This window comes from Belonocnema kinseyi, chromosome 8, assembly GCF_010883055.1.
Source record: "Belonocnema kinseyi isolate 2016_QV_RU_SX_M_011 chromosome 8, B_treatae_v1, whole genome shotgun sequence".
In the NCBI taxonomy this organism is placed as follows: Eukaryota; Metazoa; Arthropoda; class Insecta; order Hymenoptera; family Cynipidae; genus Belonocnema; species Belonocnema kinseyi.
Genome location: NC_046664.1, coordinates 79,384,181 through 79,400,241, shown reverse-complemented (window position 1 = coordinate 79,400,241; position 16,061 = coordinate 79,384,181). Strand labels below are relative to the sequence as shown.

The 16,061-nt window shown below is 30.0% G+C and overlaps 1 protein-coding gene across 1 annotated transcript in view; it reads right to left on the bottom strand.

The window, feature by feature from the left end:
• Positions 1 to 6,410, bottom strand: part of LOC117178562 (probable glutamate receptor) — a 13,295-nt gene extending 6,885 nt beyond the window's left edge. The window contains exons 1-4 of the mRNA XM_033369991.1: positions 5,967 to 6,410; positions 4,614 to 4,928; positions 4,283 to 4,445; positions 3,980 to 4,188 (exon numbers count right to left, since the gene is read on the bottom strand). Of these exons, the coding sequence (XP_033225882.1) occupies positions 3,980 to 4,188; positions 4,283 to 4,445; positions 4,614 to 4,928; positions 5,967 to 6,410 (1,131 nt within the window). The remainder of the gene's footprint in view (positions 1 to 3,979; positions 4,189 to 4,282; positions 4,446 to 4,613; positions 4,929 to 5,966) is intronic.
• Positions 6,411 to 16,061: the final 9,651 nt, after the last annotated feature.

Sequence of the window (16,061 nt, the reverse complement as noted above, 5' to 3'; positions counted from 1 at the left end):
TATCTATAATTTATATAGAATCTCCTGAATGTTATATCCGAAATGAATGATCATTGTGAGAAAAAAACATTGTTACTTCTGTTGTTTGTTAATTGTGTGAACAATTTAAAAATGTTTGTGTGCAACTTCTGCAAAATGAAACTAGAAAATCATACTTCAATTTCTAACTTATAATTTTTTAGCTTACTGACTACATTTTAAACACTGTTTATTGTTTTAAAACCTTTCTTTCACACAAAATTTACAAATTTTGGGTGTGAATACTATATACTTACTAGTGATTAATCGCCTTTATATACGGGCTTTTCTTAGGCATAGCCATACGGAAATATGTTTTCCAAACAAGGTTCATTTTTACCAATCTGCACGGTATCTTTATATCGGCAGATAGCTGAGTGGTAATGAAGTCAACACTTAAAAGTGCTACTTTTTGGCTACAAATCTAAAAAAGTCGAGAGTTAGTTGATTTTCTATCGAAGAGCATATTAAATAGTGACAGATTCGTTGCTCTGAGAACGTCTTAATCGAATCGTGTGTAATAAAATAAGCCAAAGCAAAGAAAATTAATGATAAAAAACTACATTTCAGAGACCTACATTTTGTATAAGTAGAATTTTTTTGACTATGATCTTTACCAGGTATAAAGCATCTTGTATGCTTTTTGGTGCTTTGTCCCTCTTGATGAGCTTCTTTTGTAATGCTGCCAACATTGGATCCTAACGGTAGAAACGTGAAAATGAAAAACATGATATTTTATTTTAACTGGGGCCACTAGTTCAAAAGTCAGCTTTTAGGAAATACATATTTTAACCAGTTTTTTGGTTTGAAATAAAAATGTTCACCTATCTCTCAAGGAATTTTAAGTTTTACAATCTCAAAAATATTTTGTATGGAGAACAGAAAAAATTAATTTGCAATTTACTTTTAAAACAGATTAATTCTCAGGGTTAAGTGAGTCGACTTTTTTTATTAAAACATTTGTTTTCCTAGTTTTCCACTACTCTAAGTAGGAACTGCTCTTTGAATGGCGGCGGCAGTGCAAATGACCAAAGTTGTATAGTTCGTTCTTTTTTCTCGAAAAACTGAACTTTATACCTGAATAGCTTTATGTAAATCAAATTTCAAAAGGTGTAAAACGTTCATTTTATGTGTTAAAACAGATTTTCACCATTTAAAATGGTGAAAGAAAAGCTTGACAAATAAAGAAAAATGTAGTGGATAAATTTGTTGTAACTAATTCTTAAACAAATTTTTTATTTTTTAAACTTATCAGAAAACATTGCAATAAAAAAACCTTCACAAATTATTTTTTCAGTGACAATCTGTTTGTAAGAAAAATAACTTCCAACGCAATTGTTTGCACCAGAAAAGTAATGTTAAGTAATTAATTTTTGTTTTATTATAAGGAGTTATTTCTATAAAATTAAATTTTTGTTCCCTTAAAAATCGTATAATAGATCAATAATAAGTTTTACAAAGCCGTGTATAGTTATCGAATATTGTATAGTAGTCTGATATACTTCAAACAAATTTTCCTTTTCAAACTGACGAAAAAGTATTGACAACATTTTTAAACGAAGTAGTATGAATACAAGTGGTAAAAAATTGCATTTAAACAATTATGAATATCAATTATTTTTTTCCTTTATTTCTCGTATAACATATTTGCTTTAAAAAAGACTTATGTTTTCAAAAATGTTGTTTGAGAGAATGTTTTAAAAAGGCTGTTTTTTTATTAATCTTCATGAAGCATGTTACGTCATAAATAATTTATATTTATATTTTTGGAAAATTCCAGAATCCTAGGTTGTAATTGTACTTTCAATGGCCGTCAGGTCTTCTCTTTTAAAATTGTCGCGTCGTACCCTTGAATTTGTGCTCCAAAATTTTAGTATCAACTGGACAGACGTCTTTTGTTTATTTAGGGAAAGTTTTTATGTTTTTATACGTAGCTTAAACTTATGTTTGTTATGCACCAAGTTGTGAAAACTCTAATTTAAACAAATTTACTGTACATTTTTCATTCAGATTGCATTTACGACTTAACTGTCTAGAATAATTGCCAAACTCATTACTGACCCTACCACATAAAACCTTTATCGCCGCACACGGTTTACAATTGTACTTAAAATTTCTCTGAAGATGATTTCAATTTTAAAAATATTCAACGTCACTACTTGCGGTGTCCAAATTCTTCTACTTCAACCTTTCCTCAGCCAATAAACAATAAGCATCCCTTCTTAAATTTTGTACCTCGCCCACGCTAAGCCTATTCTGACTGTATTTTCACAAATCAGTTACGAAGTGCATTCCGTGGCAGAACGTAGTTATGCTCGTACCCGGTTGTTTCTTATTAAGTAAACAAAATTATATACAGTTTCTGAGTTTTTAATTTAAAACGGTTACGCGTTCGAACAAATGTTTCAATTTCACAGGTAGAATCATTTCAACAATCATAATCCAGTCCAAAATAAGTTTCCCAAAGAAACATTGTAGTTTCATGATAATTATTTGATTATGATTATAATTCAAGCATTGTTGCTAAAGAATTTCTGTAGATATGTAAAAATTTGTGAGCAATAAATAACTTTTTCAGTTAAATAATTATTTTATTGTTGTATGAAAATTCATTTTTCCCCGCCTAAGATAATTTGATGAGAATCTTTACAATGCAGCACAGTTTTTTTTTGTTGGTCTTTATTTAAAATTATACTGAATTCCTTGGTTTAATTAGAGGTTTCGTCTGTGAAAATAAAATTTGTTCTTCTAAATCAGATTGTATTAGCAATTAACGAAAATATTGTAATTGGTATTACTTTTTCAAGTTGTCTTCAAATTACAAGTGATGCTTCAAATATTGTATTGTGACATACTTTGGTGATAAACAAGTATTTACATTAGCGAAAACGCAGCCAAGTAATAATTAACGCTGTTGTAAAATTATTAAATTAACAAAACACATTTTTCATTGAACAATTTTTTTTAACTGTTTCTTAATCGATGTATATTTAATGAAAGCCTTCGTATTGAAATTTATACTTGTTTCATTTTTTATACGGCAAATTATAAAGTAAAATTACTTAATTATAAAATAATTAAGGAGAAAAAAATTAAATTATTAATTTTTTAAATGCAAGTTATCTTGAAATGCGTACAAAATTTACGTCGCTTTTTCGTTGATAAGGAGAAGAATATTTATTTAAAGTATATTTGATTACTTTACAATATTTGACAACTATACAAGAATTTTACAATTTAGCCTTAATACTATTTTAAGACTTTACAAGGAACAGAAATTTAATTGCATAGACATAATTCCTCATAATAACAGAAAAATTCGTTCCTTAAAATTATTTCTCTGGTATAAACAATTTCGTAGACATTTATTTTTTATAAGGATTCTTTGAAGAATAACAAAAATTTTTAAACCAAATAAAAAAAATGTTAACATTTCAAATTAAGTCATTTTTATAATCCCACAACGAAGATATTAACTAAAGAATAACGCTTCCAATAGAACAACTATGTACCTACAAATCATTATGTACTTTTCATAAATTTAGCGTATAACTTTATTGGTTTCAATTCATCTGCCTGTGAAACCAACCACCACATGAAAAATTTTTACGATTATTTTTAAGGCTCAATACAATCCCTCAGCGATTAATTAATTTATAAATGTTTGTGAAGATTAGTACGCATTTTTTTTAACTTGATAAAATATCTTATTTATTGATTGAAAATTAAAACCGGCTGATGTAAAATTGCGCAATTAATGTTTAAAATACTTATGAACGTTTGCAAAAATCAGCATCGAGGAATTTTTTCATTTCTGATTACCAACCTTATGTTATATTTTGAAAATTGTTTACACCCACTACCGATGAAATCTCACGATTTTTCATGTGAAAAAACTTGAAGTATATATAGATAAACACATGTGAGACTATTTTCCTACTTTAATCTTGGTTATACTCACTTTCACGCGCTCATCATAAAAGAGAGGAGAATTAGTTGCTAGCTTGTAGGATTTGTCTTTCACAAATCCTTCCGCTGATTTGAAAGGTAAATTGTCCTGAAGTATAGTCAATTCACTTACAAAGGATGCCGAGTAAATAGCAAACATGAAGAATCCAAAAAGTATTGTTGAATAATAAAATATTCGCAGAGGTAAAGCTTCCGGAAATTCTGCAGATGATTAATAAAGTCTATTTTATTAATAAGAAGATCAAGTCTTACATAAATTAGTTAATATGTAGCTTCATAGTCTATATTTTTATACCTGGTAATCCCTGTTGAAAGTAACATCCCCAAACATGTAGAAAGTTTTCTGAAATGGCACCGTGGTATAAGCCATTTTCTACTTTGCGTCTCAAGAATGTTAGAAGAGTTACAGTAACTAGAAGAACCGCAATCAGAGCGCACCAAGTTTGGTAAGTAAATGGCTGAAAATAAAAGTGATGAGTTTTGCTAACTGATTTTTGTTAAGTATTAAACAGTAACCACTTATTTGTTTAAAGTGGTAGAGTGATTCTTTCGGAACTATACTGCAAAATCAACCTATAAACTTACTCCTGTCTAATTATTTATTCTAATACAATAATATCGTGTACCTTCAAATAACCAGCCCACAAAATTCCTACTTTAGATGTTGGCTTTCTGATATAAATGCGTAAATCAATGTTTTGTAGAGGTACAGTTAAATCAGCGTAACGTAAAATTGTTGGAAATGGCGGCAATACGTATCCTAAAATATCGATCTCACGATTTTGAATGAGGCCCATACCACCTGACCATGTCTGGCTGCTTGAGTTCCAAGACCCGCTGCGAACATTTCCTTTGATTTCATTAGTCTTAGTCGTAAAATTGCCAGCCAATTTCAGGGCAAGAAATAATTCATCCAAATATTCATCGAATTTGTCAGACATCTATTAACAAATATATGAATTTAATCAGTGTAATTTGACTGTATTTTCTAACCATACTTTGGTGGCCTTGAACGAAAATATCTCTTGTAAATATGTGACCTGCTCCAGTACCAAACATATAGATTTGGTTGTTTTTACGTTTTCATTAATCTGAAATATTACAATTTAAACTTGAATTTGTTACTCGAAACGTTAATTTGTGGATACTAGACTCATTTCTTCTTAGCCGGTCACATACATAAATTCAGGCTTTGATTTTTCGAAAGAAATTAACAAGGATGCTACAGAGTTTGGAAAAATTAGAAAAGCTGGAAAAGGTGTGGTATTTTAAACAAGAAACTGAAGAACTTGAAAACGGCATTAACTATTTTCTAAAATCCTGAAAACCTGAAATTTGGCAAATTTAAACTTTGAAACAAAAAAAGTTTAATCGTATAGTCTTAAAAGAAAAACGACGGATTAATAACTCGTGATGTCAGGCGTACACTTTTTCTAAAGTCTTCTAAAATAGCGTGTTCATTTTTGAAATATTTCTAAATACCTTTGAAAGTTTATAAAGTCTCTTGAATTCAGTGAAGTTTTGTAGATTTACTGAAATATTTTGAACTCAGTGAAATACCGTTTATTCATTCAAAGATACTGAAGTCCTTGATATATAATGAAGACAGCCGAAGTTGTACGCTGAATCGATCAAGTTGTCCATGCCTCGTTAAATTATAAACAACATCTTTTTACTTCAAAGTAAGCATCTTTAGAATAATTGTGAATGTGAAGTTATAATGGATTAAAATTTGGACTGTTATCATTTTAAAAACAATTATTTAAAACACTATCGAGGTAGGAATGTTAAGATTTCAGGTTTATCAAGGATATTTTAAATTTAGAGTATTTTAGGATTTTACATCTTATTCTTAAAACAGAATAAAGCCTGAAATATTTAATTCTTTAAGATCTTCTCATTCATTCCTGGAATTGGGACTTTCGTACTTTGTAGCAAGTCTCTAAGAAGAAATATTTTTCCGAAATTACTTATCTTACCGAAAATCTTCCAATACGCAGAACTTTTCCATTCACACTATCATTATCGCTTTGCATTAATTTCCTCGATTTAAGAATGAGTCTTCTTTCTGGTTCCCAAGTCACCCTTTCGTAAATTTCCAGTTGATTTTTATTAAAAGCGTACCATTCTCGAATTGCAATGTCTTCGTAGCATTTGACAAAGAATGAAACGCCTTCGCTTAGAAGGAATGGATTCCCAACTGGATTGGTACATGTTGCGATCAAAGGGGATTCAAATGCTTTCACAAATAGGAGCAGATTTATGTTTCCATAGAGGCTTAAATCTTTTGATAAATTTCTCACTTTCTTCACGTCTCTTTCGCAATTGATAAAAATTACGTTCATCGGCTGTTTATCGTCACTCAAACTTTCGGTATACTTAACAGGCAAGAAGTTTTGCTCCAACTTTAAAGTAACTGTCATAATTCTCGATTTTGATAATAAGAATTGCATATTGAAAATAGCATTCATCTGAGAGAAATCTAAACAAATTAGTTTGAGGTGAAAGCATTTAATTAACTATCACATGATATTCACTAAGAGAAAATAAAAGACGAAGAACATCAAAGGGAGACGTATAGTTTCCTAATGAATTAATTTAAAGACATTATTGGATAGTTTTAAACTTATGGTTAATTAGTTGAATCAATTTTGAAGTGGATTGCTTTTCGCGTTTAAAAATTCACTAATTTTTTTAATTATTGTAAAGAACAGTGTCATGCGTAAAGCGTAAAAAGTAACTCTAAAGTATAAAGCAATAAATCCCTCGGAAATCGAAAATTCCGCGTATGCTTCACAATAAATAAATTAACATCTCAAATTTATGCATAACGTTTGAAGAATAAAATAAGCATTGAATAGAAGAGGATTACACGGATATTTGTATGTTTTACTGTTCATGTATTTCATCTATAAATAAATATTATTTCTGTCCTCACACTTTTCCTCCATTAACCGAAGTTCGATGGGACGGACTTTATAACTAGACTCTCCACCCTATGACAACTAACTTCTCAATTCGCACATGATTTCGGCTCGCAAAATAAATTTTTGGCATAAAGTTATTAGATGAGCGTACGCTTTGAAGAATATATAATACAATCAATAAAATGACCTCAGAATAGACTAAAACTTTGGTTGGCGAAAAGCATGCACCCGGTGAAGGTGAGGGTCAAGTTTCAGACGATGAATGGAGACTGGGTGTTTGCAATGCTAGAGGTGTGAATGATTTTTAGGTAAGAGAATTCCAAGAAACCCTGAACTTAAGGAAACTAGATATTTCATGTGTACCTGAAACAATGAAAAAGGGATGTAAAATTAGAAACATTGAAAATGGGATGTAAGAAGGCGGACTTGAATTAAGGTCAGGAATAAATAGCGAATCACATAGTAGTGCAAAGAGTCAGTGTGATTATGAATGAGAGAGCAAGGCAGCATGTCAAGGAGCATGGATGGGTATCTTCTAGTTTATTGAGGGTTAAAATGAAAGTGAGAATCAGAAGATTATTTGTTATAATATGCTAAACCTTAGTTGATAGAGATAGCAGTGAAGTCAAAGACGCCTTCTGGGACCTTTTATATGATACTATCAGTACTTGGGATCATGGCGAAAGAATCATTCTACTAGGAGATATGAACGGATGGGTCGCGGTCCAATGTTATGGTACAGAAAGGGTTACAGGTAATTTTGGGGATCCACGAACAAATGATAACGGACAAAGATTAGTTAGCTTGTGCTTAGAAAACGACTTGTTTCTTTTCAAAAAACTTTTCTAAGGCATAAATGACCTACATGTATATTTGGTTTAGACGAGCTAGACACAGTTTAATCGACTTCGTTGTTGCAGATAAAAGACCAAGAGAGCTAGTAAAAGATACGAGTGTCTTAGGGATTCTAAATGCAATACTGATTGTTACCTTCTAGTCTGTAAAATAAACTTAGCTTAGTGATGGGGAAGAAGGAGAAAAAAAGACGCAACAAAAGCGATTTAAGATTGAGAACTTACCATGACCAGATATGCAAATAGTTTTTCAGAATAAGATAAACTAACAGATAGCTTAGGTAACTTGGAAGGTGCTAATAGACAATAAAAATATAAAGGGCGCTTGTGATATGATCTAGGATCTGATTGTTAGGATTGCGACTCAAGTGTGTGGTACTGCGGTTGTAGGAAGAATGTCTGGTGATGCGTGGTTGATTGATAAAATTGCAGCAGCTGCCAAGAAAAGAGAAAAATGTGTGACAAAAAGTTGAACATCACAGGCCTTAGCGATGAAAAGAGAAATAGACTTCAAAGTGATTAAGGATACAAAAACAGGAAAGTTAAACTACTAGTCTAGGAAAATAAAGATGAAAGCCGAACAGAAGAAGAGAAACAAATGCAAAATAACTTGGAAGGAAGCAAGAAACTGGTTTATAAATGGACATCGATGAATATGAAGGGAGGTAAAAGTATAGGCTCAGGTTGTATGAGCGATAGAAAGGGTGAAATGAAAAAAGATAGAGACGGGGTACTAGACGCTTTGAGAGGCTATTTCAAGGAATTATTAGAAGGTGAAGCCATAGGGCACCACAACTGTGATATAGAACGCGATGCGTTAGAAAACCCAATTGAAAAAGTCAATGTCTCTCAAGTTAGGGATATAGTTAAGAACTTAAAAAAGGTATAGTATAGACAGTATTATTAAATTAAGTGCAGTATAGACAGTATTAACGGTGAAATGATTAAATACGGTGGCGAATGCATAACATAAAAACAAACACAGATAAAATAATAATGATAATAATAAGCCTCGGTGGCTCAGTTGGTTCGTCACTCGGACTTCATCTCAGAGGTTCCGGGGTTCGATCTCTGAGCCGGTACCTCTAGAAATTTTTCGATGTACCTTTACCTAGGTGCTGGTGATTCGGAACCCACCTTAAGCTGTAGGTCCGCCCATCGTGTACTTGACTGCAACCCAGTCCGTCAATGATGAGGTAAAAACCAGGCTTTGTCCAATATGTATGGACAGGCTGCTCTCATCAGATCACTTGATTGCATGATAAAAATGCGTCCGTGATTGAGGATATATACCGGGACAGCCCCGTGCAAAAATGATAAAATAAAAAATCCAACTCTAACCGAAAATGCCTTCGACATGTTCGTCAGTATAAGCCTGTGACAACATTTCAATACATAATGTTTTTTTAAATATTAAGCAATAAATTATATCTACTCATAATTCTCGTTCCCCAATCGTCATTTCGTGTCTTGATATAATAGATTAAAGATACAACAGTATTGAACACGTTGGTGGATTTTTTTCTAAATGTCATTTCCACATTCGAAGCAATAATTTGTTTTGTTATTAGATTTTCCTATTCAACGAAATTGATATAATTTTGTATTTAAGTTTTTTATTTTATACTTTAGACTTTCTTTAAACACTGAACTATTAGCAACTGTTTTTTTATAATAATGATTGTATTTTATTCCATTTAGTGAATTTTAATTGCTTCTATTTCAGTTTAATGTGCTAATGAAAAACATGGAGCGCGGACGTTAAAGAACGTCCGGGCGACATTCGTCTCGTTCGCCACGTAGAGGTTAAAAAATTAAAACTCTTAGTTCAATCGGGTTTTTTGCCTTATTGCTAATTAGGTCCTAAATAAAGCTGTCCAGGCTAATATTTGAAAGAAAAGAAAATAATAATACTCAAAACTACTACCTACCTCCCATTTTTCGTTAGTTAATAAAAATGTAGACTAGGACATATATAGTTCTTTAATAAAGTAATGGACAAACACAGAAACTTACCCTGATTATCGATGAAATGTATTAATGTGAGCGAGGATTGTTTATGAAGATTATACAGGTCTGAGATCAGGTCAACATAATCCTTCGTTGATAATGTAGCTGAAGAAGCTGTCATTAAAAATATACTAGAGATGAAAAATCTTGAAATCGTGGACAACTTCATTTTCCAAATAAGAATATCTATTTTCTAAAATATAAAAATACTTCAAGCAAGTTATATGTATATAATGATGTATATTAGGGAGTACCTATGACAAACATTTTTTGAAATGCGAAAATGACTGCCGCTTAAAAGTTACCAGGGGTTATCAAAAATAAAAAATCCTAGTGATTTTTCAAAATTAAAAATAGTCTCCAGGTGTCCCAATTGGAATTTTTCATCACTTTTTAATTTCTTATCACTAGAGATTTTCGATTTTAGAAACAACTGTATTTTCCGCCTACCCTAATGTATAAATATTTATTCTAATTAATTTGTGATATGTAATGAACACGACCGTCTCTTGCGGATACTCACCTACTACATCTGCAGAGTGAATGAAGGAAATAAATAAAAGCTAAGAATTCAAACTGCAGGAATGTAAATTACATAAATTTAAATTCTAGCCCTGATTTATATAAGTGCAGCTTTCACATATTAATTTCACTTGTAATTTTTCATTTTTTCTGATACGAATCTCTCTTAACGCCTCTAAAAAAGAGACTGCAATTTGATTGAATTGGATATTCAACACAACGCTTATTTGCACGAATATATAATCCTATACATTTTACTGCATATAAGGTCTGTTTATAACCAATATGAAATAAATTGAAATATGATAGAAAAAAATGTTTAAAATCCAAAGATCAATATTTTACTGTACCAATAGTAATAGTTTTTAGGGAAAAAACGAATTAAAAAAAATTATTTAAACAAATTCTATTTGTTTGAACAATTAAAAAATAATGAACTAATGTTATTAAATATTCCACTGGACTAATATTAATAATTTCAAGGGGAAAAAACATTCGAAAAAAAATTATTAAAACAAATTTCATTTGTTAAAATAATTAAAGATTAATTAATGAATGATAATAAATATTCCACTAGACCAATATTAATAATTTTAAGTGAAAAAGAGACCAGAATACAGTGCTCAAAAGTTCGATTACATAAATAATTGACATTTTTTGTTTTGAGGGTAGTCTTCAAGTACCCGTGGGGGTGTTATAGGGGCGTCAAACCTACATGTATAATATATGAAATTCTTCATTGGATAATTCTCTACAATCCCCTATACTTTCTCGTGCCATTTTTTAAACCCTGTAAAATTATTCCAAAAACTCAAAGAAGTGATTTGCCCCATGAACTTTACATGGGAAACTTCAATTCAGAACCGGCAGCTGCTAAAATAAAAAGGAAATAAATAAAAATTTAGAAATTTTTTTTTCAGATTTGGAATGAAATGGGGTGAAGCCTTTCCTTCTGAAAAAAGCGTTTTCGAGCCACCTTAATGCACACATACAGGGTGGTCACGCTGGGGCTTACATACACGGCAAGTTGAATGCTACCCGAATTGCACAACAGCAGGGAACAAGCCGTTATACAGGGGTATTTTCATATTTCGCGCCCTTAAACTTGCATTCGGATCGGCTATTTGGCCAAGTTCGTGCATCTTCGGATCAAGTTGATGATAGTTTCCACGGTTGCGTTCAAAACTTCAAACGGTTATGTTCAGATTCACCTGTTTTCCCTAATCGCTGTCAGTAAATATAGGCAATGTTAATTTAAAGTTTACGCATGTAATATTTCATTCACTTTATTTGAAACATATCCTGTCTATTCATAACATACCTTTTTTATGCAGTAAAAATAAGCGTTAAACACCATTCACTCTTCGCCCACTGGAAGCACAGAGTATTATTACTATTTTATAGTATTTGCCACTTAACAGCCATTCTATGATGTTATTGGCACAGAAAAAATGACGTTTACTTCTCAGTTCACATGTCTCACTTCATTATTAATTAAATACTTTTATTATTTGCAATTACTATATACCATAACCTATATTGTTTTGACACTTTTATTTGTTTGAAGTTTCGAACGCAACCATGGAAACTATCATAAACTTGATCCGAAGATGCACGAACTTGACCGAATGGCCGTTCCAAATGAAACTTTGAAGGCGCGCAATATGAAAATACCCCTGTATAATGGCTTCTCATCTGCTGCTGTACAATTCGGGTAGCATTCAACTCGCCATGTATGTAAGCCCTAGCGTGTCCACCCTCTATAAATGCAACAAATATTAACATTTGGTGATATTATCATAAAAATGAAAAAACATAGTACTATTACCATAAATAATCCTTTCTTTACTTAAATAAAGTTATTTGTTTATGATATTAATACAAAGAAACATTTCATCCATCCACAATTCCAGTAGATTGTCACATGCACTTGTAACAATATTTGATTTTTTACACGTGGCTATTATACTGATCCATTTCCATCCATTTGTTTGATATTAAACTCTTCCTGTACCCTTTAAAAGAGGCATGTTATTTCGTTAAATCGGATATAAAAAGAAAATTACAGTGTACAAACTAATAATCTTGTATAATTGTGTTGAATCGAATACGAAGCATGACATAAATGGCAATTTAAAAAGGGAAAATGTGAAAAAATGCAAATATTTGTAGTAAATTGTATAACTGCTTCTAATTTATTTATCCTAACTGTATTGTTTCGGAGAACTTGCATAAAAATAAAAAATAATTAATAAATCGTGGTTTGTATCGTCTGTATAACGGATAACTTTTGAAAGACTAATGTAATTAAATTTTGCTTCAGCACACTATTTTGAGGAACCATAAAGAAAGACTAAGTTCGTTGAACAGTGAATTGGGATAAACAATAAAAAAATTAAAGCATTTTCAAAAATAATGAGTTTTTTTCAAGATATAAAAATTCTATACACGATTAATCATCGAAATCAAAATTACGAACAATTTATCTCAATCACTTTTTTTGATAAAATAAAAAAATTTAATTTTCTGAAAAAGCGAGACAAGAAGTCATTCACAAAATACGTGTGACGTTTGGGGAGCGGGGGGGGGGGGGTATCTACCAAACTAGTATTCTGCATGTGTAGACCAATGGAAAAAGTATCATGTAGGGGGTGGGGTCAGAGGTTCCTGAAAAATTTATGACGTATTTTGTAAATGGCTCTCAAGATACGAAAAAAAAATTATTTGACAAACGTTGTTCACAAATTTGCTGTAAATAATTGTTAACCAAAAAAGGTCTACAACTTTGTTATAAACTTTTGTTATAAAAATATTTATAAAATTTAATAATCTTATTATGTATAATTTATTTATAAAAACATTTTAAAAATGTAATAAAAATATAAAATATTAAAATATGAAAAAATTCTATTTTTATAAAAAGCGTACAAGCTACACTAACACATTATTTAACAAAAATTTCCGCCTAAATTATATGTAAAAATTTTCTTAGATTCACCTTAAGGTGAGAAGCGTATTTTTACGTTGAATCGTAGAAAGTAAAATGGAAAATAAAGAAACTTAATTTATGGAAAAACTACAAAAGTTGGAATAAAATCTTAAATAATAATTTATGATTTATAAGAATGCGCACTTTTTTATAATAAAAATAAGAGAATGAATATACATTTGCGTCAATACCAGTGTATATTATGAGTTTTTATAATTAATCATTAAAAAAAAAATTTATTTTATTTTTCAATATTTGAAGAAGCTTTTTGTTTCAAATAATTTAGTTTTAAGTTTTTTAGTCTTGAATATTTCATTTTAAATCACCAGTGAAACATTGTTAACTATTAAAAAATGGTTTATTTTTTCATTATAAATTTTCAAAATAAATTAGTCGAAATTGTTTATTTTAGACTGAAACAACAAACAGTTCATAAAGTTTTAATTGGAAGTTTACATTTGATTAACTACTAAGGCTTTCGAAATCAAAAACTTAAATTTTTGACGTGCAGATCTGGAAATTGTTTAATTGTAATAGATTCGGAATTGCTATATGGTCATTATAAATTTAATGATTTTTATAAATGAAAAAGTTTCAAATTACCAGGGCATAAAAAAATTGAAATCAAGTGTATTTTAAATTGCATTATATGCATATCTTGTGCTATTAAATTTGCGATATTTCAAATAATTGGATAAATTGTTCTTCTAAAGAATTGTAAAAATCCCAGCAAAAATAAATTCAGTTGCACGGTCCAACGGCCACCCTGAACTATGATATCTCGGAATATCGATTGATCATACGTACTTCGCGTTTGTGAGCTTCTCAATTTTTTATCAAAGAAATAATAAAAATAATATATAGTTCAATAATTCGGACAGCGAAGTCTTTTAATAAAGCCAAAAATAAAGAAACTTAAGAAATGGTTCTTTTTCTCGTGTAGGAATCCAAGCATGGATCCGGACAGGTCCAGGCCGGATATCCCTACTTTAAGCCGGGCGCTGGTCAGGGAATCCGGCTAAAAACGTCACGGTAAACTGGTCGGATCCCGGCTTCAATACCGACCGGGATCCGGTGGGGAATTCAAACTAATTACTGAAATAAGGTTGATTTTTACTACAAGTCTCGATTTTATTTGTGAATTTCGAAGAGACGACGCGACATGAGTGCAATTAGCATTCTCGTTCCAGGTGCGAAACTGAAAATTACTGAGTGTCTATGCAGACGGCAGACATAGCAGGCGTTATATATGGCGGTAAATTTGAAATTATACAGGCTAAACATTGTCTGAATATAGAGAAGTTTATAAAAAATGTGTCATTTCTGTTGTTGCACATAGCAGAATCGATAATAGTTTGATTTAAAATGTTAAATTATTAGAAAAAATTTAATGTTTTTTTAGAAGAATTAAAAAAGTTCATTTTTGTTTCAATGATCTAATAAATCTTGAAATTACAATTTATTAATAATAATTCAGCGAGCATCCATAATTACTAGGTTTCCCCAATTCTTTTTATTTTCAACCAAATTTATTGCCACGTCAATTAATTGAATTTTTAAAAACAAAGTTACATAATTTTCAATAGGGAATTAAGTACGTAAAATTTAGGAGTACTATTATTAGAAACCGTTCATATATTACGTAATGTTATTTTAGTATTAGTTTTAAAAACTTGATAGAAGTTTCGTAAAAGATTTCCCAGACTTATAAAAAGAAAACACTTTTTTCTTCTTAAAATTTCTGGAATTGTAATATGGTAGCAAGATGTTAAGAAAAAATTATTGCACAACATAAAATACTTAATTTAAATAAAAGTTAAAATTAAATCTTTATCTAATTCGACGTTGTGAAAAAATTAGTCAGCTGACAATTAATTGATCTTTTCATAAATAATAACATAAAAAGCATTGAACCATCATTTTCATTCAAACATAGAAATAATTTGTACTCTACATTTTCTTTTAATTTCACATTCATTTTTGAAAATTTGTTTTATTGGTAAGTTTTGATACTAATTTCAGACAAAAATAAAACGTATTTTCATATGATTTGAAAAATCCAATGCAAATACACATTTCAGTACAGCAGAATCATTTAAGAAAGTATCCAATTGAAATAATATATTTGCAAATATAAATTAACTTTTATTGTTCAAATTATATTCAATATTCCATTGTATAACCCTTAAGTAAATAATTTAATTATGTTACTTAAGTTTATGAAAATAAGTTTCAATCTTTATTTACTCTAATAATCAGAAAACGTTGATTAGCTAATAATCAATTGACCATTTTACAAAAGAAAAACCATTAAAATATAATTCTGTTATAAAAAATTCAAATAACTTTAACTTTACATATTTTTTAAATTTGAACTTTCATTTAAAAGAATGTTATTTCATCTTAAACTTTAAAGCTAATTCTAGAAAATGTCACTTTCAGTATAATCAGTTGATAATTAATCAATTAGTTCACAAAATAAAAAGCATGAATCTATTATTTTCATTGAAACATTGAAATAATTTTTACATTATGTGCATATTCTCCTTTTAATTTTGAAGCAGCATTTCTATACGTCTAATTTATGAATAACCTTTCTCACTAATGCAAATCAATATGAAAAAATTGTGAAGAAAATTATTAAATAATTATTAAAATGAATTGAATCATCATGCAATCAAATATAGTGAAAAAATTAATGATCTATTAGTGAGTTATTAATCTGCTCATAGAATGCAAAGCGTTAAAGAATGATTTTTATAATAAATTATT